At 40.7% G+C, this 26660-nt stretch overlaps 1 protein-coding gene across 2 annotated transcripts in view; it reads left to right on the top strand.

The window, feature by feature from the left end:
• The window catches only part of LOC149191950 (Tetratricopeptide repeat (TPR)-like superfamily protein), a 392644-nt gene that overhangs the window by 47068 nt on the left and 318916 nt on the right, over nt 1-26660 (top strand). The window contains exons 8-11 of one of the 2 annotated variants that reach the window (XM_089404439.1): nt 95-157; nt 24570-24650; nt 24797-24891; nt 25039-25177. In XM_089404439.1, the coding sequence (XP_089260565.1) occupies nt 95-157; nt 24570-24650; nt 24797-24891; nt 25039-25177 (378 nt within the window). Of the gene's footprint in view, nt 1-94; nt 158-24569; nt 24651-24796; nt 24892-25026; nt 25178-26660 lie in introns of both variants that reach the window. The other variant, XM_089404438.1, reaches the window with a different exon arrangement.

The raw sequence follows: 26660 nt of genomic DNA, 5'->3' as shown, positions 1-26660 counted from the left end.
CATATTTATTATTTCTGCTTGATCATCTTGACGTTGTTCATAATCTCAGGTTTATGTGAAATGCATGGATTTGATGAGAATAATATTCTTGCAGGCAGACAATTCATCATCTGACCATGTTCTAGGCCGCTGTTTCAACAGAAATGACTTGGAACAGGTAAAGAGCTATTTGTGATTTATTTGTATAAAAAATATCTCTTTTTTCCAGAATAGTGATCCTCCCTTGAGAGCTAGTGTTTTGACTGGATTTGATTGTTATTAAATATAAATCCCTGAGTAGAAGAGCTGAAAGAGCTTGTGATATACAAGGAAATATAATAAGGCTTTTATCTATATAGGTCTGAGTAAAGATTATTATCGTAATAAACAATTGTTTATTTTTGGCTGAAACAGTTATAATTTGTATTAAAAGATGCCGGCAGCCAGATAACGCACCAAGTTAATACAAAGCAAAATTTATTATTTAACAGGTCTAAAATCAGGCTTTCAAAATGTCCTGCAGTTTCAAAATATCTGCCTATTAGCTGACCTGTTCTTAGTACATACATTCATAGGTATATAGCTGTAAAGCCAACTGGTATAGACCCTAACAAACTGGGTTAATAGTAAAACTACTTTAGAGAAGATGTAAAACACCTGAGCTTGAAGCTATGCCCACTAAGGGCTTCCTGTTTGTTGTCAGTTTGAAGATTGTACTCCGTATCAGCATTTCAAATCTGGATTGCTTGTGCTTGTTGAACAGTCTCCTCATCTTTTACCTTGGGTGGCATAGAACTGATAGATACATTTGGAGGGGTGGTCAAAGGTTGCAAGCTCTCGTAGTAAGGGCCAAGATCTAGTTCGTAAAGCATGCTACAGTTTGCTTTCAATCTCTCAATTTCCCTGCTTTGGCGGGCTACAATCTCTGAAATCTTTGCATTCCCTGATCACCAACTACCATTTTGACTGGTTGTTCTGCTACTGAAATGGGAGAGAGCTACCTGAATATCTTCTAGCCTCTAGGTGATGATTGCTTCTCCATTCAGCTCTGTGCAAGTCTGAGATTTCACAAAGGATGTAGTGACTAGTGTGATTATGGCCTGCCATTCTTGTGCAAAACCAGCAACTCCAGGATGAGACAATTCCTGCTCTTAAATCAGGCTGAATTTCAGAACCAGTGGAAGCAATTGCAAAAATTCCCAACCCTAGGTGACTGCTGTCCCTATGATCTCAATTAAATAGATAAATTGCTGAATTTAATTAATGCAGAAATTAATTTCAGATCATAGCATCAATCATACAACCGCTGAAAACCAGTGTTTCACCGGGACATGTCCCCTAGTGTGGGGATGTGCTTCCCATGTTGCCCATGCTCCCGGGATGGGGGATGCTTGGGGAAATGTTGCCTCACACCCCCCTTTTCTGGGAACACGGGGAAACGCAGGGGAAAATGTTTCCCCAATGTGGGGTACACTTTTCCTCAAAAGAGGTGCTTGTGGGTGCCCCTCTCGAAAAGGGCTGGGCATCCGCACCTGAATTTTCCTGAAAACAACAATTTATGAGTGAGGAAACCTAATGGCTAACCCTAAGGGCCTAGTTTACTTAATTTGTTAACATTACCATTTTTGTTTCAAGATGTTTGACAGTGTTTCCAACATTGTTGGATTTCACATGGAGAATGTAGAATTTTAGATTCCACTCAAAATCCGGCAGACTTAGTTGCAATGTTTCCTCTGGATTCTATCATGTATGAAGGTATGGAACTAGCATTTAATCAAGAGCAAGGTTACTTGGGAGCAGGAGCAGAAGCGGGGAGTAACATTTTCAAAAGCCCTGGTTTGGGAGCTAATCGGGAGTGAATTTTTATATAATATATATTTTTATATATTTTGATGCATATATGTCAACAAAAACATGTAGAATGACGAATTAGATATAAAAAGCATAAAACACGGATTGAACCATATAACATCAATCATCTATAAGGTATAATCTTCATCATCTAGAAGTTATAATCTTCATCAACCACGCTCACAAGTTAGTATCATACAACATATCGAGTCTCATGATTCATCAATATTAAAGTTTCAAGCTTTCATAATTCAATATATAACATTTATCATCATTGATCACAAAAGTTGTAACTTATCTACCAAGAGGTGGTCACCTAAAAACATATCTTTTTCACCTTTCTCTAGGTCTAGCCAAGTTGAGTCACCTAGGGCATCGTTTTCCCAGCAAACCACCCATCCAAAAAGTTCGATCTCTTGGGGTCTTTTGGGCTGGTGTTTCCTCAAGTCCTCCAAATTTGAGGCCATTCCTACGATGGAGTTGTGAGAAATGCCGAGCCCTAGCCTTGGGATCAAACTTTGCTCTCTCATCCCCAAGGGCTAGTACCTTACTGGATCAATTCAAACCTTTAAATGGATATTCTTTCTTTGATCCATTTCCATACCTTGTCGAGGTTAGGGGTAATCTTTGGTTTCCATACTCTTCTCTCCTACCCTAGACTGGGTCCACTTGGTCTTGTATGGTCCCATTCCTTTGAAAAGACAATTCTTCAAGAACCATCTGGGATACCAATTACAATAAGGATTTTAGGGATTGGGAAATTCCTTCATAACATATCCCATAAACCTAACCCCCAAATCCTCCTTTCCTATCCCTAGAAGAGATTGTACCTTGCTTAGAAAGCAAGCAAGATCCATCCTTTAAACTCTTCCAGGAAAAGGGATTATTTGGGTAACTCCACATCGTTTCATTGACTTATGCGTGTCACTACAAATTGGAGGAAGCCAAAGATGTGGAGTTACCCAGATAATCCACATCATTGAGGCAGCCATCGGTTCAGTCATTTCTCACCTGGGTTTGGTATTGCTTGTCCATTGAGACAAGCCCAGGTGCACCACTCTTTTATCTATTGTATTTTTCCCTCAAAGGATTAATAAAATGGCTCAGTAGTTCATTATTTCCAACATTTCCATGGGTGCTTAATATATATTTTGTTCTTATAATTGTTGAACTGATTGTATGATTTATATCACTTGTATTCCTACATAGGAACATTACAGTGATATCAGAGCGTAGTTCTTGGCTCCGCTGTGGGGATTTTCTCCGATGAGAGAAGGGGATCTGCAGAACATCACTTACAGAAGGCAGTGGTATTGGAGTAGAGATTACTCGAGACACGGAGGACAGAGGGAAAGCAGTGGTAGAAGAGGAGGACATGGTGTAACCCAAGCGCAGGGAAGAGATGGCTTTCGACAACCTCCTGAGAGCCTTGGATGACTTAGCCAAGGGCCAGAAAGATATGCTGGAGGAGATAAAGCTGCAGAACAGAGAGAGAACCACTCCTAAAGGGTTTCTATTTGGGGAAACTTCTGGAGCCTCTTAGCCATTCGATCACCTCTCACCAGCAGCACAACACCCATCGACTAGTGGGCCAACTTGTGCCACATTGCCCTCTTTCGTACCAGTGGCACAAATCGAACCAGCAAGGGGTGAAGACCCCTTTCAAATGGGAGATCATTTCAGAAAGTGGCAATCTATGGATGCAGACTTTAGGGAAGCACTCTCTTTCAAAGATTTCTGCAAGCTCAAGTAGTGTGAGAAGAACCAGGGTTATGGAGGACAGGGAACCCAGAACTATGAGCTGCAAAGGACCATAGGGAGAATGTACATCCCTACTTTTGATGGCACTGCCAAGTGCACGACTAGGGCTTGGGTTGAGAAGATGGACACCTACGTCTAGCTCAACTGGATGAAAAAACAGGAAGCCATCAAGATGACCACGTTGCACATCGAGGGGGAAGCCCATCATTAGTGGTTTCATGGCTTGGCCACCCTAGAGCATGCCAATGTGGCTTCTTATGAGGACTTCACTAGGAGGGTGGTGGAGCGTTTTGACTAGCGAGATCCAGTGGCCCATTTCAGAGAACTGACCCAATTGCGCCAGATAGGCAACCCAGAGCAATACATCTTAGAGTTTCTGTGAGTACTAGTGATGGTTCTGGATCTATCAGAGGCTAGGAGGGTTTACACCTTCATTGAGGGCTTACTTGACCCCCTCCGTGGACTGGTGAAGTCACGCAGACCCTCCACACTGCAGGAGGCAGTTTTGTGCACTAGAGATCTACAGGGGGCCATCCCCAAGACTAGAGCGCCTTTCCCTGCACGAACCCCTTTCCCACAGAAGGGGCATGAGACTAGACCTCCACCTCAGAGGACCACACAAGGGCAGGGGCAGCTAGATGATGAGACACGAAAGGACCTCAGGAGGAGGAAGTTGTGCTTCACATGCAGGGAGCCTTGGGCACCAGGCCATTGGTGCACTGCCGGCAAAGCACACTATATTGAGGTCTTTTCAGATAGTGACCAGGAGGACGAGGTGGAGCAAGAGTGTGGTGTGGGAGATGGTGAGAGTCCGACAGATAGAGGGCCACCACCACCACCTCCACAGGGAGGGGCATCCCTTGCCCCATCCGGGGGAGTCCTTGCTTCCTTATGCGGGGTTCCCAAATTTTTGACATTGAGGATCAAAGGCACCATACAGGGGCAATGGGTGTCAGTCCTAGTTGACAGTGGGGCTACCCACAACTTCATAGATGCCCAGTTGGTTCAGAGGAGGGGCCTCACCACGACTAAGTTTGAGGGCTTTTCAGTCCTAGTACCAGGTGACTGCACCATACAATGCACTCGGTATGTGCCTGCTTTGACAGTAGTTATGGGGAACTACTCGATGACGGACCATTTCTTTGTGGTTGATGTGCTAGACACCAACGTGGTGATGGGTGTCCAGTGGCTATACTCCCTTGGGCGAGTCACTACAGATTGGAGGAAGCTAGAGATGGAGTTCATTGGGCTGGATGGAAAACTGGTAGTTCTGAGAGGCATGCAGTCCTATCCACCTCAGACAGTCTCGACCCACAGGATGGAGGCAGATCTGCGACATGGGGACATTGCATGGGCTGTAGAGTTGAGGATTTCGGAGGTTGGGGAACAATCCCAGCCAACACCACTAGACATATAGGCCTTGCTGGACAGATACACAGTGGTGTTTAGGGACATTCCACCAGGGCAGCCACCAGACAGGGGATTCGAGCACACTATTGAGTTGGAGCCAGGTGTGTAGGCGGTGGTCACCACCCCTTATAGGCATCCTAAGGCATATAAGGATGAGATAGAGAAGGCCATTTAGGAGCTGTTAGCATTGGGCCATATTAGGCCAAGTTCTAGTCCCTTCTCGTCTTCAGTAGTACTGGTGAAGAAGAAGGATGGAACCCTTCGTATGTGCATTGACTAACGGGCCCTCAATCGGAAGACATTGAAGAACCAATACCCCATTTCCCGCATAGATGAGCTGATGTATGAGCGTAGAGGAGCCAAGTACTTCTTTAAGATTGATCTGCGTTCGGGGTACCACTAGATCAGGGTGAGGGATCAGGATATCCCTAAGACAGCTTTCCAGTGCCACTATGGGCACTTCGAGTTCTTGGTCATGCCATTTGGGCTGACCAACACTCCGATCACTTTCCAGTCATGCATGAACCATGTTTTCCGGGGACAGTTGAGGAGGTTTGTGCTGGCTTTCTTTGATGACATTCTGATTTACAACCGGACATGGGAGGAGCATCTCTAGCACTTGGAGGAGGTACTACGCATCTTGGAGGAGCAACAATTTTATGCCAAACTATCCAAGTGCGAGTTTGGCTTGACAAAGATGCTCTACCTATAGCATATCATCGATGCTGATGGGGTGAAGGTCCATGAGGAGAAGATACGGGCCATCCGAGACTGGTTAGTACCACGAGATGTGACTGCGCTGAGGGGTTTTTTGGGCATTTGCACCTACTATGGGAAGTTTGTCAAGGGGTCTCACAGTTGGCAGCACCCTTGACCGGTTTGATTAAGAGAGGGGCTTTCACATGGAATGATGGGGCACAGGTTGCCTTTGATCGCCTCAAGGAGGTGATGAGCAGTTGCTCGGTCTTGGCACTTCCAGATTTTTCCTAGCCCTTCACCATGGAGTGTGATGCATTCGGGGTGGGAGTGGGAGCAGTTTTGTCATAGGATGGGCATCCCATTGCTTTCGAGAGTCGGAAGCTCCTACCACATGAGCTGTTATATTCCATTTCTGACAAAGAGATGCTGGCCATCATGCATGCATTGGCCAAGTTTCAACAGTGTTTGGTGGGCAACAAGTTTCGGGTGAAGACTAATCACAACTGTCTTTGTCACTTCATGGGGCAGTAGGTCCTGAATGACAGGCAACAGAGATGGGTCAGCAAGGTGCATGCCTATGACTTCGAAATAGAGTATGTGCGGGGAAAGCACAATGTGGTGGCCGATGCTCTATCTTGGAGACTAGCTGGTCTATCATTCATGAGCATATGCCATGATTGGAAGGCTCAACCATTGGTGGAGTACTCCAAGGACAGGACGGCCTTCAAGGTCTTGGGGGGTACCCACGTAGATGAGCGTTACCGAGTGATGGATGAGGTCGTCTATTACAAGGGGCGCATTTTCCTATTACCCAACTCGCAATTGAGAGAGAGTGCTCCAGGCAACACATGATTCACCATTATCTGGGCACCAAGGGTTCCGGAAGACCTATATGGCAGTCAGGGAGAGATTCACGTGAAAGGGCCTCAAGGGGGACGTGTTGAAGCATGTACAGGAGTGTGAGGCATGCTAGCAGAACAAGGGGGAGTTGATTGACCCTACAGGATTGCTACAGCCGCTCCACATCCTTGAGGGGAAATGGGAAAGTATATCTATGGATTTCATCACAGGGCTCCCCACAGTGCAGGGGAAGGATTGCATTTATGTAGTGGTCGACAGGTTGACCAAATATGCCCACTTTTTCGCCATCCCCACTAGGTACATGACTGCACAGGTTGCAGAATTGTTCTTTCGGGAGATCTTCCAGTTGCACGGGCTCCCCAAGAACATTGTGAGTGACAGGGACATCAGGTTCATGGGAGGTTTTTGGTAGGAACTTTTCAGATTGGTCGGGACCGAGCTCACTCCTAGCACAAGCTACCACCCTCAGACAGACGGCCAAACCGAGAGAGTTAATCAGTGGCTGGAGGGGTATTTGAGGAACTATGTGACAGGTCAACAGAGGGCTTGGATCCGATGGCTGCATCTGGGCGATTACTGCTACAACACCACCCACCACATGTCCATTGGTATGACTCCTTTCTGTGCTTTGTATGGATATGATGCATTATCTTTTGCTGATGTTGTTTTTGGAGACATTCGGGCCCCAAAGGCCAAAGATTGGATCCAAGAGAGCCAAGACATCGTCAAGGCTCTCAAGGATATTTTGGTGACAGCCCAAACCAATAGAAGGTGTACGTAGATCGACACAGGACAAGGGGCATTTCGAGGAGGGGGACTTGGCGTACCTTTGGCTACAACCTTACAGGCAGTCCACCATTTCTTGAGAGTTTTGGAGCCAACAGCCCAACAGTTTGACTTCCTGGTCTTGGGGACAACGCAGAGGGTCAGTCCAACATTTTCGTGGGGCTTAGGAGTAGGTGCTACAGCCCGGAAGCTCATCTGGGAAGGTAGGGAATTTGCAGTAGGGGTTAGCCCAACACTTTGGGACATTTTCTGGGAGGATTTACAGGCATGATCCAGCAAGCCGAGTTTTGTAGTTGCAGTTGAAGTTGGGCTCCTTGGGGGTCGAATTTCAGAAGTCTAAACCAGCTAAATTCCTTCGTGGGTTTTTCTGGGTTTAGGCCAAGGAGCTAGGAGCTCTAAACGTATAATTTTATGAGCAAGGGAAGTGGTGTTTCTAGCCATTCGAAGTCAGTAGGAAGGACAGTTTTCTGGGTAGCGCAGTGCAGATTGGTGCAACAGTTGAGGCAGCCATCGGTTCAGTTATTTCTCACCTGGGTTTGGTATTGCTTGTCCATTGAGATAAGCCCAGGTGCACCACTCTTTTGTCTATTGTATTTTTCCCTCAAAGGATTAATAAAATGGCTCAACAGTTCATTATTTCCAGCATTTCCATGGGTGCTTAATGTATATTTCGTTTTTATAATTGCGAACTATTGTATGCTTTATATCACTGGTATTCCTACATAGGAACATTACACCTTTGCCCTTCGTTTTGTCTAGACAAAGTGGTGCATAATGTTCAAAGTTATGACAAATGAGACACTTGCACTTACTCAAGTTATTCTTTCCTATATGCGAGCCTGACTCGTGACTCTTTCCCTTAACCTTACTAGGACCTTTTCCTTTGGCCTTCTTTGTTTTACAAAATAGGGTTAGGTTTTTGTCACCACCATTCTTTCCTGCCTTTGACTCCGTATGAATCTCCTCCTAAATGCAATTATCCCACAGTCTTTGAAAGTTAGGAAGATTTTTCACAAGCACAAACACCCTTGTCAAATGGTTGTCATGAATTTGGGAATCCATTGTTGAATTTTGTAGCTATGGTAGGTCTTCATAATTTATTTTAGCCCTCCAAAATTAAAAGAAATGATAAATATGAATTGAATTTCAAGTTGGCTTCAAAATAGGGCACTTGAATTTTTGAAATTTAAATTATTTGTCTCCACAAAGTCAACTCAACCAACCTACTTGCACACCTATTTGGGCTCATGAGATGACTATATGTATGCTACTCGTCGTCCTTCTCAAACAACCAATTCAGATCACACACACATGTGATATTCTGCTCATCCATACAAGGAAGAGAGAAGGAAAGAAGTATGATGCTTGACCAGAACAATCCAACTTTGACCAAGCCATCTTTCATTTTTGTTTGACCTCTGTTTGACTTCACACATGTGGGAGTAGACCGAAGTTGTTTGTGTATCTTTCTGAGCAGTAGTCCAAATTCTGAGGAATGTTAAGGAGGCCGAAATTGCAAGAGGCTGAAATTTCAGGAGGCCAAAATTTCTCAATTTGACTAGGTTTGACCTGGGCTTGTTTGCTAGGTAGTTTGAATTTATTTGATTGGAATAATCAGATTGTATCTCTTGTTGAATTGGACAATATCTTTAAGAAAAGGTTGCTGAGTTTTTACTTAGAGTCTCTTGTGTTTGGCTGTCTCTTTATGATCCTACTGTCATTATTGTTTCTATTGTTGAGATCTTTTGTGTGATTGCTAAATGCTAGATGTGAACACAATGATTAAATTAAGAAATGCTTAGACCTAATTATCAGATTAGGTGGTCTTGAAAAATCAACATGGTCAGAGCAAGGTTAAAGATCAGCTAAGAGAAGCCCTAATTCGGATTTTGTAGCTGTAGTTAAGCGTAGAAAACCTCAGAAGAACTAAAGTCGAATTATGGTTTTTGTATTCGCAACTAAAGAAGAAGAGGGATGAAGCCCTAGATTAAAGCTGAATACCCTCAAGCCAAATCACAGATGGATGGCCTCAAGAGGGCTGAAGGGCCTCAGTCCCAAAATAAGAAGGTTGAAGTTCTATTTTTTTGTTGAGAATAATACACCTTTGTTATGGAAGTCGTGATCTATTTCCTTGAAGGTCGATTGCTTTAAGGAGGTTTATTTGGAGATCGTGATAATGTTTAGGAAAGTACTATGTGGAGGTCGAAATCCTCTTGGAAAGAACGAGTTATCTTAGAGCTAGTTGTGGTTTGAAGCAAGGCTGAGATGTCTCAAAAGGTCAAACATAAGTTGCTGATGATGATCTTTGCAAAGGAAAGTCTATTTGAATAAGTAAGGCTAACCTCAAGTTCCTAATTCCCTGATTGAGTTTCACTGTTTAGTGAGCAAATTCTCTGCCCATTCATCACAAATTTATTTATAAAGTGACATTTCAAAGGTGAATATTAGTTGTCATTGTTGTTCATTAACAATGGTGTATGTCTCAAAGTTTGAAAGTCCATTCAACAATTCTGTTGATATAACCAAAGGACTCTGTAGCATGAGGTTTCCACATCATGCAAACTGTTACTTTATCCTAGCAATCCAAGCACACAATCAATATGTTTGATTACAATGTTGAGCCCCGAATGTTGGAGTCTAATCTTGTAATTCAAGACAGTCAAAATAAAATGAAGAGTGTAATCACCGTCATTAATGTATTCTGAAGAAAGCACACTTAACGTTTTGCTACTAGTACATAACAATATGTTGAGGATTTGTTCATAGAGCAGGTTCGTTGGAATGCCATATGGTAAAGAGGCAAAATACCTGTCTTTCAAAGGTTATATTGTATCATTGGTCTTGATACATTAGCTTGGACTAATGTTAGTCTGATCTAGATAGAAGATTCCTTGATTGACTTTGTTAACAACCTCATCTCATATGCAGAGGAGCTCATGTAGTGTAGGAAGATGTTGTATGGTCACTACACCTGTTGATCCTGTAGCATATAAGGCATCTTGATATTTCAAGAAGTGATAGCATCATAATTCATATTATGGTTCAAAGTAAGCTAAGACCTACTAAGGGAGACATGTGATACATTCACCTGTGTCGAGAACGTTTGAAGTGTGATGTGGTGAATTGAAGCTCTTACGAACCTGTGTTTCCTTGGAAGATGTTGCAATGTATTTCATGTTGAAGAATCAAGGGAAGTAATGTATAATAGGATTCTTCTAAACTTGATAACAATTTGTGAAGCACTTTTCCAATTTATCTTAGCTTGATCTTCTTCTTATTATTAGTGTGTGTGTTTACTTCATCAAACTGCTACCAAAACATAAGAAACAAGAACACAAGATATTGGCTCTCTGCAAGGTCCAAACCCTCTCTCTCTTAGAGAGGAAAACCCTTTCGTAAATTTCTCTTATTGAAGCTTCTTATTGATCAATGCCAAACCCTAGACCCTTGACTAGAAAATCCTCCAAGCACAAGTCAAGTCCTTCCTCCTTGCACTTTGTTCCCTGACACTTCGTTCTCCTTCCGGCACTTCGTTCTCCTTCTTCCGGCACTTTGCTCTTCTTACAATTGTTGGTAGTCCTTGTTGTACTTGCCCTAGAAGAGACACTTATCCTTGGTCTCTAGTGAAGCCCTTCACTAATGATGATTTCTTCCTTCTTCTTGACCAACCGAGCTCCTTCTTCAATGTGTAGGTACAGACTTGATATGACAGTTCTGCAGCCCTAAATTCTCGCACGTGTGGGAGGTTTAGTAGTTTATTTGGTTCCTTTCTCCTTCGTATGAGATAGTCCTTTCTTTGCTCTAGTGGGAGGCCTTGTAGGTCTAAGTTTCAAGCCCAAACCAAGATGAATATATGACTGATTTTTCTGCTGATATAACTGCAAACTGCCCTCCTTTTTCTCGCATGTGTGACTATAATTTGCCCTAGAAACAGTCCCAAAACTTCACTTTTCTTCCTTCTTTCTTCACTGCACTTGGAGACCCCTTAAACTTCGTCCTTCTTCACTTTTCCTTGACTTCTCTTGCTCGCTGATTTTAGAGGTCAGTATTTTTTTTTATGAGGGAGTGGACAGCCACTATATATAGAGGACTGTCCCTCCTTTAGGCCGACTTGGTGTTTCATCATTTTTGCTGCTAGGAGGATGTTGTTGCATGGAGAGGACTTGACTTTGCTTGGAGATATTTCCTTTGACTCTTATACAAGTTTATACATAGTGTAACATGCCCTTAAGGGTCTTCAATAAATACATTGACTCTTTGACTTCCTAGAAGCACTTAAATATGTGCTTGACCTACTTCAATGAGCAAGAAACTCATTAATAAATATAACAAAAATAATATTTCTTTTCTTGAATAAATAAAAATATCAAAAGTACATTTATGAAGACCTAACCTAGTTACACTTCAACATTTCAGTGTGTGTTCAGAAGCAAGGTGTTGTTTTGAATTTGTAGAGATCTAAGCTTCTAGAGTATTGATGCCATATATTGTTAATATTGTCTATTGTAGATATGCTGCCAATGCTAAAGTGTCATTGCTTGATTTTTGCTATTGTTGGATCAGATTAGTATATGGCAGAGTTTTTTTTTTTTCAAGCATTTGAGATATGACTCAAGAAAGTCTAAGTTATCGGACCTAGTACAGGGGGGTCCAGGATCTGCTTGGATCCGTGCAAGAAACGACCACGTGGCCGATTGCGATTCGCTTGAAACAAATCCTGCATGGTGGAAATAGATCCCATGTTGAGGAAACGAATCCCACATAAGGGAAACAGATCCAGCAAGGAAATCTGACCTTGCCACGGACTTCAACCTAATTGTGATGTGATTTTTAGATTTTAGGTTTCGTTTGGTGGTTAATACGATGAAGTGGTCCTTGTTTGCATTGTTCCACGAGTTTGTCTACCGCACCCTGTTTAATTTCAGACAACAATAGAGACGTTTTAGACATCAATAGACAACGATTTGCCAGACAGAACATGAATGTAACACAGTCCCACTTAGTCAGACAAGAATCTAAAAGACGACCCAAATTTGGCAAGCGACTCCACTCAAGTTTGTCGATGTCTATGAATTCGCAAAGTGATCATGGATTAGACATTCATTTTGTACTTACTATTATCATTTATGATATTATCCTTTTTGTATGAGGGAGGATGCACCATTTCAGTGTTTCAATCTTCATATATATAATATATCTAATGATTTTAGTTCTAAATGTTGTGATTTATAAATGAATTTGATTTTTGAACTCAAGGTGTTTTTTAAACTTTAAAAATATTATTATTTATTGCCGTATCTAGATCCTGGATTTTTAAAAATCTAGCATATCCGGATCTGGATCTCTATCGATATCCTGGTAACTTAGAAGAAAGCTACTCCAAAGTCAAAGGGAGCTATGTAGAAGGGCTCTTCCATATAAGGCAAGAAGAATCATATCACTTACGCTAAAGTGTGATCCCCTCTTGGAAGGACTGATAGTCTTAGGGTTTGTAAATCCTAGAGAAGATTTAGGATATATATTGAACAACGGTTTGTGAAACCCTAGTACGTATCCAAGGATGCCAAATACTAGAAGAAGCTCATTTGTTTGCAAATGAGTCTTTGGAGTGGATGAATTGTGCCAACTAAGTCTTAGATGAGAAAGCCCTAGGTTTTGTGGATAAAACCCTAGAGCTAGAGCTAGATCAAAGATTCCAATGAATAACAAAATCCTAGCTCATGCAAGGAAGAAAAAGCAACAACATGTGTTAATGGATGATGATGAGGATGAAGATGGTGAGTTTGTAGATGGATTTTTATGATTTCTGCAAAGAAAGTAAGGATCAAGAGGGAGCTGACAAATCTCCTTCAATCCTCAAGCATAAGTACTTAATATCTTTCTCCTTTGGTTATTATTGCTTTATTTCTGGTTATCCTTTTGTCTTTGTATCTTTTGCTTGGTTATAATTGTTCTTCCATGGCCTTCAAATGAGGTTTGCAGGTACATTGTAAATGATGCAAGGCTTTTGCAGTAAATGAAAGTGTTGGGGAGAACGAAGCAAAACCTATAACAAGAGGATTCTCCTAGAGTGATTTGTGTTCAAGAGGGAGGATTTGTACTGACATCTAGAATTGGTCTGATGACTGGAAGAGCTCCTAGTTTAAAGGGAGCAGGTAGGCCAACAAATGCTATGATGAAAGAAATTGTTCCAAAGAGAAGCGGATCTACAAGATGAAATATGCGATAGATGGTAACATAGAGAAGTACAAAGTGAGATTTGTGAGGATTCTCCTAGAAAGAGGGAGAGGACTATGAGGAGTCATTTACTTCGATTGTCAGGTACACTTCTATTAGAATTATTATTTTTGTTGCTTCTATTATGAGTTGGAAATTACATTAGGTGGATGTGGAGACCACTTTCCTTGATTGAGTAATTGAGGAAGAAGTGTACATAGATCTACCTCAGGGCCTTGAGGTACATGAGAGTAAATCTCATGCTTGTAGAATAAATAAAGCTTTGTATGGACCTCAGGCATGGTATTCTTGGATATATGGATATCTTATGAGTCTTGGTTGATCTTGTTATCATATGACATGTTTCTATAAAGAACAAAGGGTCTCACGTTACAGAGGGAGTAGCTGCAGTAGGAGTATTTTCCTATGTGATAGAGGGAGCAGTCAGGGCTTGACATTTGAGTTCGAGATGAAGGATCTTGATTTGATACATTATTTCTTGGGATTAGAAGTGTGGCAAAAGCCAAGTGAGATCTTCCTTGGTCAAAGGAAGCTTATTATTACGATACTTCAGAGATTTGGGGGATGGAAAGCCAATCCATGGCCACTCCCATGGTTACCAATATGAAGAAGCTAAGTGTCAGAGGGAGCAACCCAGATTTCCACAACAGGATCTGTTTTAATGTCAGAGGAAGCACCTAGTTAGGGTTACCGGAAAGCAACCATGGTGATGGATCTAGTGAAAGAAGCTAGTAAGTTTATGGTTGAGTCGAGGCATGCAACACATCATGCGTTGAGGTACTGATATGGTACATGTCTAAAATGATGAAGTATCGCTACAAGAATATACATATTCATATTAGGTAGAGAATGCTAAAGACGGGAAGAGTACATCAAGATGATGATTCAACTTGGGCAAGAAACAAACATTTGTCACTCTCAGGATTGCAGAGGCCAAGTATATTGCAAATCAAGTGTAAGCTACTCGCAGGATTGCTTGATCTGGTGTAGGAGATGACTGTGATGATAGGTCAAAGCACATTGAGCACCACTATATCCGAGACATGGTACAAAAGGGAGCAGTGAGGCTCCATTGCATTTCCTCAGTCAAGTAGGATGATAACATTCTTAGAAAGCCTCTGTCCCAGGGTGAAGTTTGTATACTTCACGGGCAAACATAGAGTAGTTGAGAATGCTTCCCTCAGTTAGAGGGAGTGTTGATGTTGTAGCATCAAGGGGCAAGCATTCTTCCTAGGTCAGGATATTGACAGGTCATGGATATTGACCAGGGGCCATGTAATGTTGCTAGGGAGAATGGCCCAAAGAGCATCAAGGCCTAGAGTGCTCCCCTAGATTTCCAAGAGGTACATGGCTAGTGGATAGAGTGAGTGCCTTTAGGATTGGGTAGGTATGTTACCATTCAATTGGCATGCATGAATGGTAATAGTCCAAGGTTTCACCATAGGTGACAGATGTTGAGTAGGTTCCAAGTGACAACTTGGATAATTGGTGGCTTTGCTCCAAGTGATGACTTGTTGAGCATGATGATCATGTGGGATGCTTTCCACATGGTTCTATAATAGAACATGAGGTGGATGGATTCATCAACATAGCATTGGGATGGAGAAATTTTTCAACAAGAGATCATATGAAGAAGTTATTATGAATATCTCCCTAGCTAAGAGGGAATGTTGAATTTTGTAGCTATGGTTAGTGTTCATAATTTATTTTAGCCTTCCAAAATCAAGAGAAATGATAAATATGAACTGTATTTCAAGTTGGCTTCAAAATAGCCTAATAGGGAAATTAAATTTTTGAAATTTAAGTTGTCTCCACAAAGTCTAGTGGGCCAACCTACTTGTCACGTATTCAGGCTCATGTGATGACTATACATATCCTACTCATCCTCCTCAAACAATTAATTCAGATCACACACACTTCTAATCTTTTGTTCATTTTTACAAAGAAGAGAAGGAAGGAAGTTCGAAGCTTAACTGAAAAAGTCCAGCATTGACCGAACCATCTTTCATCTATGTTCGACCTCTGTTTGACTTTGCACGTGTGGAAGAAGACCAACGTTTTCTGCGTATCTTTTTTGGGCAACCGTCCAAATTCCAAGGAAGGTGCAGCAAGCCCAAATTGCAGGAGGTTGAAATATCAAGAGGCCGAAATTTCTTAGTTTGACCAAGTTTGACCTAGGCTTATTTGCTAGGCAGTTTGACATTATTTGACTAGAAAAATCAGATTGTATCTCTTGTTAAATTGTACATTTCTCTGAGAAAAGGTTGTTAGGTTTTTCCCTAGAAGAGGGTTTTCCCAAGGTAAAAAATTGTCTCGTGTTTGGCTGTCTCTTTATGATCCTACTATCATTATTGTTGAGATATTTTGTGTAATTGCTTAATGGTAATTGTGAACACAAGAAGGATTAAATTAATAACTTATTAGAAGTAATTATTAGATTAGAAGGTCTTGAAAAATCATCTATTTAGTGCCATGTTGACCAACTTTGCATCTTACACCTTTGCCCCAACTGTTGCAAGTTGATTATGAATTTGTATGATTTTCATTAAGTAATTAGTAACACTGTAACATCTGGTCATCTCAATGGATCTAAGTTTGTTATGCAATATCATCCTTTTTGTTTATCTTCTCAATCTAGTAGGAGCTAGCCAGAGCATCGAACACCTTCACCATTTTCTTCTCGGATATTTGAATGAAATGATCCTTGATGGCATCCAAGATCACCAACATGGCCTTCAATTGCTTCTTATGTGTTGTCAACTGCTGCAGATTTGTTGGTGGAGTAACTACCTTCTAAATAATATCCCAAAGATTATTTTCTTCCAATAGCAATTGTTTTTTAACAATAAAGAGTAGAAGGATTATATTAATTTGCGCCCGTATGCGGCCAAAAACGGGGAGAATTACCGATTGTTTATAATGACATCCATGGGCAACAATATTTGCAGACTGTTCATCCAGACCCAATTCTTTTCTAAAATTACAAAAATTCACATATCTACTTGATTACTGCTATATACCCTACAGAACTGATTCAAAAGAAAAATACATTTATGTTTTGTCATCAAAAAACGAAAACAGAAGGGGCTGGCTAATCCTCCATTGTAGCTGGATAATTGAGATCAATTCGAGTAGTGTCTTCATCAGACCGAGAGTTCTTTTCTTCCAGTTTGATTTGGAGGTCCTCAATTTGCATTCGCAGAGCATTAACTTCATCCTCTAATTGACGAATCTTTAGGTTCTTTTCCAACTGCCTCTCCTGTATTTCGTAGGCCTCCTTTTGCTATTGATGTAAACATCTTTGCATAGCCGCCAACCCCTCCCTAAGTTAAACATGTTCCTTGACACAGAGACCACAATTTGGAGATGGGAAATCTCTTTGTGGAGGGCTCCTGCCCCATTCCTTCACCAACCTTGTCATTCTGCCTGAACGAGGGCGACGACGGCCCTAGGAACTCGAAACCAAGGCCTCCTCATGGGTATGACTTATTGCCTCCATAAGAACATCTGATGACACTGATAGAAAGGATTTCCAGAACAGAAATGACAAACACAGAGCCCAGTGAAGACCACACAGAAAGGATAATCATAGAGCCTCTCAATTGTCTCACTCTTATCAAATGTATTGATGACCCCCTCTGCAAATACTAGCTCACACTCTTGAGGGTGACTTCCCTCTGATCCACTACCATGACAAACCCCTGGATACCCTGAATTCCCAGACCCTACCACAGGGTCCTTGAGCTAATTACCACTAGGACTGAGATAGACCCACTCTTTTGGTAGAAGATCAAACCGTTATGTCTCCTTGTATAGAAATATCTGAGCCTTAGCCAAATGCTAAAGTGTGTGACTGTGCGCTTAACTCTTGCATCCCAATGATCCTCCATAATGCTCCTGATTGTTGAAACGACTTCTGGCTTATCCAAATTCACAGCTCCCCGCGTGAACTGTCTGCACCAACCCAGATGGATTAAATGCCAATCTCGTTTAGAGGGAATTCACATGTTTTCGCCTTGAATGCACTTGCTACGGAGCTTGATCCGAGAAGCGAGCACCAAAGTTCCCACACTTAAGCACAAGCCAGCTCCAAGTGTTACAACCATTTGAGGAGAGCCACCACGAGGTGGGGAGGGGGGTGTGAGATGAGAGGGCAGATGTGACAAGGGCGGGGAGGATAGGAGGGAGGGTGAAGAGGGATGAGCAGCCAAGGTGGCCTAGGCAGCCTAGAGAGGAGGGTGATGTGGCAGGTGAGGTTGAAGGGGGGGGGGCATGGGGAGGGGGGTAGGGTGAAGAGGCAAGAGTGAAGGAAGAGGGGGATGCCATGAGGGAGCCATGAGGGAGATGACAGAAATTATAAACCACTTGATCTCCCTATTTTTCATCTTATTATTTCGATTTTTAATGCAGGAATAAAAATTAACTATCAAGTTTTGGATTTTCATATAAGCATTTAGGGGATAGGAAAATGTCCCGCTACACCATTCACTTCGCTGCTTTCTTCTTTCATCTTGCAGGCAAAGTTGGCTTGCCTGTCAGCTTCCTTATTTTGTCCTCTTAGGATGTGAAAAAACTTTAATTGTCCAAAGTGAGGTAGCATTCCCTGGGCTCTCCTGAGGATTTGATTCAACTTATTGTTCTGAGTTGTCGAGTTGTGGTTCATATGCTTTATGATCAGAAGGGAGTCCCCTAGGATATTCATATTCGTGATTCCTTTTTTTTGAGCCAATGTGAGACTGAGGAACAATCCATAAGCCTCAGCTTGAGTATTTGTCTTCTTTCCTAATCCCCAGGCATATCTATCTTCTATGATTCCTTCGGGATTAATGAGAATCCCTCCCCCTCCTGCCACCCTAGGATTTCTTTTCGAAGCTCCATCAAATTGGAGAATCCACTTATTCGAATTTTGCATCCAATCCACAAGCCCTTCAAGAGAAATTCAAAGGATCTAGAGAGGGCATGAGGGGGAGATTTTGAAGTGGACAAGGAGGCTGGGGGATAGACCCAAGGAGACATCCATGCAGATTCTTCATGATCCAAAGAGGGTTCCATAATCGGTCTGTGAAATTCCATACAAGACGAAAGGGCTTTAAGAGTTGTGATTTTGGTTGTCATGCAAGTCGTGCTGAAGATTGCTTTATTCCTTGATAACCATATTTGCCAACAAACATACTTGGGAAGAGCAATCCATAGCTTTTTGAAGATACTTTTGGCCTGAAGGGAGCCCGCATAAAATTTGGGCCAGGAGCTAAAGAATTGAAGGAGATCAACGGGCCATCTTGTTCTGAGGAAAAGCGGACCAAGGGCCACCGACCAAACTTGTTTTGAAAACTGACATTGGAGGAAGAGATGAGGGATGCTTTCCTCAAAATTTTTGCATAGGGGACATCTGGAGGGCCCAATGAAACCTCTTTTCTGTAGATTCTCTGCCGTGAGGATTTTTTTATGAGCTAACAACCAACAGAAGAAGTTTACCTTGGGGATGACATTTGTTTTCCAAATTTTATTCCATATTGAGGACTTTGGAGGGATTTGGGAATTGAAAAGCATATGAGAGTATCCTTCTTTGACCGTGAAAATGGAGTTTTTCCATCCCCACCTGTCCACCATTGTTTGCACAATGGGGGTGCATCCACTTAGCTTTTTAATTAGGAGTTCTCTTGATGGGAGCATATTTGCCAGGATATTTTCCAATCTCGACCCCTTTCATAGTCCCTGATGATCCCAATATGATATTTGATCCAAATGGACCACCCCATTCTGCATCATGTGATTCCTAAGAGGGTTGAGAGAGGGATCCGAACACAGAGGTTGTAGCCCCAAGATCGAGTTTGGCCAAATATTAGTCGAGTCTCCTTTACCTGAAATTTTACATAAATCATACAATATGATGTCCGAGGAAGTTCTCGTGAGTTTCCAGACTGGAGAACCCTGAGTTGCCTCCATTCACACCTCTCTGTTGTTATGCTGGTTTATATACTTTTCTCTCATTACTAGCACCCACCATTGATCAGGCTTCATGGTCAGGATCCAGTAGAGTTTGGCCCCCATTACCATATTGAGTCTTGACAATAGCAGGGCCTCTTATTCCTAGCCCTCCATGCTGTTTTGGCACTATGATAGTTTTCCAATTTACCAAATGGAATTTTTTGTTTTCTGTCTTTCCTCCTTCCCAGAGAAATTTTCTAATATAAATCCTGAGTTGATGCAGAACATACTTAGGAGCTTGGAGAGCAGAGAATTGATACAGTGGGATAGTTGATAGCGTTGATTTTACGAGAATAGTCCTCCCCGTGTTATTAAGCCAGATTCCTCCCCAATTCACGATTTTTGATTTGATTTTATCAAGGACTTTTTGCCAAGCATAGGGAGCAACTCTTCTTAGGAAGATAGGGACTCCTAAGTAGTTAAAGTCTTTCCAGTCCCTAACTGATATGAATCCCAAGATTTCTTCTATTTTTTTTGCTTTCTGAGGGGAGATATTCCAGCTGTATATATGGCTTTTGCTGTCATTTATGGCTCCTCCCGAGGCACTGAGGAACCGGTCGAGATTCCCTTTGAATCGTCTGGCGATCACAACAGAGGCCCCTCCAAGAAAAATTGTATCATCCACAAACTGTCCATGGTTAATACTTATGATTCCTTCTTTATATCTGATCCCAGGGAGGAGGTGAGAGTCCCGATCTTTCTCCAATCTTCTACTCAGTGTGTCTGCCATCATTATATAGAGAAAAGGGGAGAGAGGGCAGCCTTGGCGCAGCCCCCTGGAGGCTTTAAAGAAGCCAGCCACTCTGCCATTAACCAAAGGAGCGATCCAAGGAGAAGAAATACAAAGGGCAGTCCACCTTATAAAGGTTTCATCGAACCCCTTTTTTTTAGAACATTCAACAAGAAACTATGCCTGACTCTGTCAAATGCATTTGCCATGTCCAATTTTATTATAATTCCTTGATCACCTCTTCTCCAGCTGGAGTCAATGGCCTCCTGGAGCAGTATAATATTATCAAAAATTTGCCTCCCCGGAACAAACCCCCCCTGGTTGGCCGAGATCAGTAGGGGCAGGAGAGGTCTGAGCCTAGAGGCAAGCAACTTCGAGAAGATCATCTTCCAATAGCAATGTTACCTTGGCTTTCCAGCACAATTAGTTGGAGACACCATCTAGTATGTCGTCAAATCTTAGGCTCGTTGATGCCATCTCTGAGATATATTGCACAAACTCCCAAAAATTAAAAGAAAACAATAACCCCACAAATTTTGAACCCTCAAACTCCTAGAATCAACCTTGCTTTGATAACAAGTAAATTTTTGCCGAAAAACCACCTACAAGCTAATATCCCCTTGTAGGCATTTCATCAAACACTTAGCTAAACTCTGATTTATGATTCCAATAAATATTCAACAATAATGTGTTAAATTCCCACACACGCAACAACTATTTATGAGCAGAAATACAAATAACTAAGTCTGAAAATTATTTTTCCAAGGAGTGGAATGCCTTCATTGATGCAATAGTAGCTTGTGAGCATCTTCCATATTGGGGAAGAATGTCAGATGATTTCCATCAAGAGGAAATAATGTGTATTGCTCTTACTGGATCAATGGGTAGTACCGTACTGGGATTGTTAAAAATCAGCCAGCTGTACTGGATCAATGAGTACTAGCACTGTCCTCTCGACAATGTCGCATAGCTCAAACTCCTGTAGCACTAGTACAAATCTCTCCTTCCATGGGCTAAAGTTTTCAGCCCCATTCAGCCTATCTTCCACCCTCAACCCTATTTCCATTGATATGTTTACCAAAATAACCAACAATAACTTTTCCTTTTTCTTTTTCCTAACACAACCCCTTGCAATCACTGCAATACCACTGTGTCAAAATTTGCCCAAGGGTAAACACCGGCTCCCTCAACCGCCAAATATCTGGGTATACAGCGCTGGTTATACTTGCTGTTTAACACTTCTTAGCTGATCTACCCACTTGGCTCTGATGCCATGTTGAAAAACCACCTACAAGCTAATAACCCCTTGTAGGCATTTTGTTAAACATTTAGCTAAACTTTGTTTTCTGATTCCATTAAATATTCAGCAGTAATGTATTAAATTCCCACACATGAAGCAACTATTTATGAGCAGAAATACAAATAACTAAGTCTGAAATTCTGAAAATTATTTGCAGTGGAAATGGAGAGCAAACAGTGACACAATTAGACACAATATTTTTGGGCAATGCCCCTGAAAAAATCCAAAGGGAAAACCAGTCATAAGAGGGAAATCTTATTAATGAGCTCATAGAAAATTACAGTGAACTTTACAACAGAAATTTCTAGAAATAAATTCCCTGTACTTATCTCACAACTGTGTGGCATGTAGCCCCTTTTCTCGAATTCTGTGCAGAATTATACGTATCAGCTGCACAATACTGTACAGCCTTCACACAACAAAACCAGAACCTCGAAATCTGTGCCTTACACCTCGGTTTTTGTGCCCATTAAATGATGTATGGATCTGCAACAAATCTGTACCTGTACTGTACTACCTGCTCTACGAGTGTCCTACCTCTTCGAAATACATGCCAAGTCGCTCGGAAATCAAGCCTTCTTCCAACTGTAATAAATATTGTATAGGTGCCATGGGATTTGTGCCCTTTCACCTGGCCTCTCCTTCACAATTTTCTTCCATTCTCCATTTCCCTCTCTCGTAATTAAAATGCTCATTTATGATTCAATATGTGCCTCTTCACTTCTCCCTTACAATTCTCTTTAGCTCTCCTTTTTCCCTATTTCCTCATTAAAATTCTCATTAATGTGTCAATATGTACCTCTTCACTTCCCATTCTCTTTTTATAAACTTATTAATGATCAAAACCCCTAACCCTAGTTCTCAATGGCCAAATTTAAATCTTGCCATCTGAAAATCAGCAGTTGTGATTTAATTTCTCGTTGAGATGACTTAAATTACTTAAGTCACTCAAACTTTATAAAGCCACTTTGTCATTAAATATAAAAAGCCCACTTTCCAATTTTATAAAATCACTTTATAAATGAAGTGTCTAGGAAGTGACATTTGCTCAGTCACTTCTGCAGGCTAGGCACCACCACGATAGCACCCCTGGGCTACAATTTCTAACAATTTTCAAGCCTTGGGTGATTGTTGTCCTGTGACTGTTGTCCTGTTTCTGTAAATTAAATAAATAAAATCTGAACTTATTTAACCATAGAAATAATTACTTCTGAACACGCAACAATCACAGATATAACTGGAAAATGAACAGCGAAAGCATAGGCATGATAGACAGATAATTGCCCCTTCAAATCAGCTTTTTATTTAAATATTTCGAGCTTACAAAGAAACCTCTACTAGCTGTCACACTAACAACTGTACAATATACACACAAAATCAGATCTGCACTTACTGAGATAAATTTGACAGTTGGACAACTGAGAATCTGCCAAACTGAACTACTGTACAACGCTGTTCTACCCTATCTGTATGACTGTATGGATCTGTCTGCAGCTTCTCGACTTTGTCTCCTCTCCTATGCTCTGAATCTGCTCAACTGATCTCTCTCTGAGGTCCCGAGTCTTCTTGATGTACAAAAGGTGTATGTTCAACTTCTCCCATCTTGTTTTATATATGCTTAGAGAGAGATGGGAGAAATATTGTGTTTTTAATTCCTAGCAATTAATTTTCCAAATCCTAGCAACTAATCTCCTTAATCGTGGCAACCACCTTATCTCAACAATGACTTGTATGGTTAAGATTAGATCAAACCTAACCCGCTAATCCTCTATAATCTCCAGAATGTTTTTTTTATATTTCTAGTTCTAGGAGAACATGGGAAATTTGACATTCACTTTTATTTACTCAAGTGAATTTACCAAAAGTTGTGTTGAACTACTTTTTGCACATTCACGCCTAACATGTGCAAGAAGCTCCTGGTTGAGATATATTTCTCAATTAATAGGATATGTATGGGTTTTTAAATTCTGGTTGAATAGCCTCATATTTATGGTCATGTTTTATAAATTAGACTTGGCATTGGCTTTTACAGACTCCCGTGACTTTGTATAATTCTAAAATATATTTCATAAAATTTATTTGTGCTCTCAAAAATTATTTCATAGAATATCTTGCTACCTGTGTATTGAGAGATTAGATTCTTAGCATGATGGGTATTGGTATTACTATTAGTCCCCACCAATAGAGAAAAAATTCTAGTGGCTGAGCCTTTGAATTAATGTCTATTCTCAAGGATTTAGAGTATACTTTTCTCCTACAAAATTTTCTCATAGGGAACATCTGCTCTATGGGCTGCTTTAGATGTCATCTTTAAACCTAATTTTTGACGATGATTTTGGTACTCATAATATAATTTGTTTACTGAATTGGCATATAGATGGGCATGGGTCTCTCTTAACTCTGCAGTGTGCACCTTCAGAGCTGTTGGATATGCCGTATTTCTCTGTTTGTTTGGCCACTTTTCTCAACTGGTGGATATCAATTAACCTATCTATATTTCTACCATTGATGTTTCAACATTTTTTATGAATGAGTAACACATTATATCCATATTTACGAGGAGAATCTTGAGACGAAACACTACTGAGGTTGAGCTCAGTTAGCCATTATCTGGTGACTTGTTTAGGGAATAGTGGTATTTCAAATGAATTTTAAACTATGACAAAATATTTGATGTCTATGCATTATCTATGAGCTTTTCTTTTTGTTTTTTTCAAGGTAGAACAATGGTATATTTCATGCATGTGCAATTTGCAATATTTGTATAATAGTAATTGGGTTGCAATGCTCAAAGAAAACTTTCAGATGCTTGTTTGGGCAAAATCTGCCATCACTTTTTAATACATAAAAAAAAAGTTGAAATCTGTTAGCTAGTGTATATAAATCTAGAAAATTTAAACTCTGTTAGCTAGCATATATAAATCTCTCTAGTTGAACATTTATAATTGTTGTCATTTTGTTTCCCAGATTAATGAATTCATGCAAGAATTTTCTGTAAAGAATATTATCCCATACATGGAGCAGAAAATACGCTCCTTGAATCAACAGGTATAATTATTATTATTATTTTTTTCCAAAGCATTAATAGGCATTGACAATCTGTGGTATGGTCTTTGCCTTTTACTTGAAATTTATAGTCTTGCCTATTAGGGCCGTTTGTCTGATTTGTTATTGTTTCTGTTCCATTTGGATAGGTTTCAGCAACAAGGAAGGGGTTGAAAAATCAGTTTAAAAACCTTTGGTGGCATAAGGGGAAGGATGATACTGCTGATGTTTCGAATGGGTCCATGTATGAAATAGTAGATTACACTGTTTTTGAGTCTTGAAATCATTCCTGACTTGACTTTTCCACGATTTCATGATACTGATGCTAAGACTTTATGTTGTATCTAAATTGTTTTGTTATCTGTTTTTCTATGTGAAGCTACACATTTAGTTCGATAGAGTCTCAGATCAGAATTTTGGGAGACTATGCCTTTATGTTGCGTGATTATGAACTTGCTCTTTCAAATTATCGATTGTTATCCAGTGACTACAAGATTGACAAGGCTTGGAAGCGTTATGCTGGTGTTCAGGTACTTGATTTTGGTAAAAATTGCCTAAATATCACCTGAAGAGGGTATGGAAATGCTCCTACATTGTGTATGTTCAACAGCTTTATCAGTATTGTATGTAATATGCTGTATAATGTACGTTATTTTAATTAATGCTTTTGTGCAGTCAATTTACATATCTCTTTAGGAAGTATTTGGTTGAGCTCAAGATCCATGAGGCCCTGGTTTACTCTTTAGGAATATATAGAAGCCTTTTTGTTCAGACATCACTTTGGTTCTTGAGAATGGATATTTGCATTGAAATCTAATTAAACCCTACATCGTGGAGTCTCACCTTTTAGAAAGAAAGCTATGTAGATATAAATCTATTCAAGATAGTAACTCATCTTTTTATATCAGCGCCAATTTGGTTGCTTCATTGTATTTGTCTTCAATGACACATGATTGATTGAAGTCTTATTATTATTATGTGTTGTTGTAGATTAATACTTCACAATGTAGGTGATTAACAGACTGTCATCAAGTCGTGAGGTGATTAATTAAATGTCATCAAGAAGTCCTAATCACTTAGGTGTCCAATTGTTCTCTAACCATCTTGCAGTGATCCTCTACTTGTATAAAGAGGTCCCCTCCTAGGTTTGAGTCATTAACATGAGTGGATGTGTTTTCATATTGTATATGATGCACAACCTCCATATTTGTTGATTTTATGCACAAATTTATGTAAATAGAGTCTAGACCATGAGTTGAATAAGAGCTTCATCATAATTCTTGTGTTTTGCGAATGATGTTGTGAGCAGTTTTTTCCTACGTCTTCCCTTATTTTTGTTATGCACAAGGTTATCTGAGTGTCATTCCAAACTTGTAGCCAGATTTAGGAATAAAAAATTTGATGCTCACTTGTGATAACTGTTGGAGACTGTTAGTGGATGATCTTAGTTTGGTTTGTGACAATGACCAAGCTGGGATAGGGTGCGTGAGGATTGAAGACACAAGTGTTTAGTGGTTTTGCGAACATTGTATGCATGTGACTTACATGGTAATTATGTTGAATGAGCAGATGTTTTGTTATTTTCTTTGCTAGTTACATTGTTGGTATGATGTCATGATATTGTGAAAAGATGTATCAACAAGGTAAGGGGTTAGCAAGTCAAAAGGTATGGGAATTCACTTCATTGATGAACTAGGAAGCTTGGTGATGGGTGATTACACATCAATCTGCTATAGGAAGAATGAAAGAGACAACAGGGAAGGATTTCTTTTTTAGGTTGGGAGGATCACAGGAGGTGGAGTAGAGGAGAGGAGGGCAGCCTGATTTGCCAAAATCTATTAGAAAAGGAAATGAAGCTCAGGTTCACTTCCTAGAAGCGGTGGGGAGGAGGAGGTCAGGGACTAAGGAGGGTTTAGGTTCAAACTAATTTATGACAAGGAGTGTTGTGATTTGTGTTTTGGTCACAATGAGCATTTCTCAAGTTGTTGAAGTTTAGTTAATATAAATTTGGGT

This window comes from Pinus tabuliformis, chromosome 2_2, assembly GCF_031772625.1.
Source record: "Pinus tabuliformis cultivar Carrire ecotype Pingquan chromosome 2_2, CPIR1, whole genome shotgun sequence".
Classification (NCBI taxonomy): Eukaryota; Viridiplantae; Streptophyta; class Pinopsida; order Pinales; family Pinaceae; genus Pinus; species Pinus tabuliformis.
The sequence above is the reverse complement of the archived record's forward strand: the minus strand, read 5'-3'. Positions and strand labels throughout refer to the sequence as shown.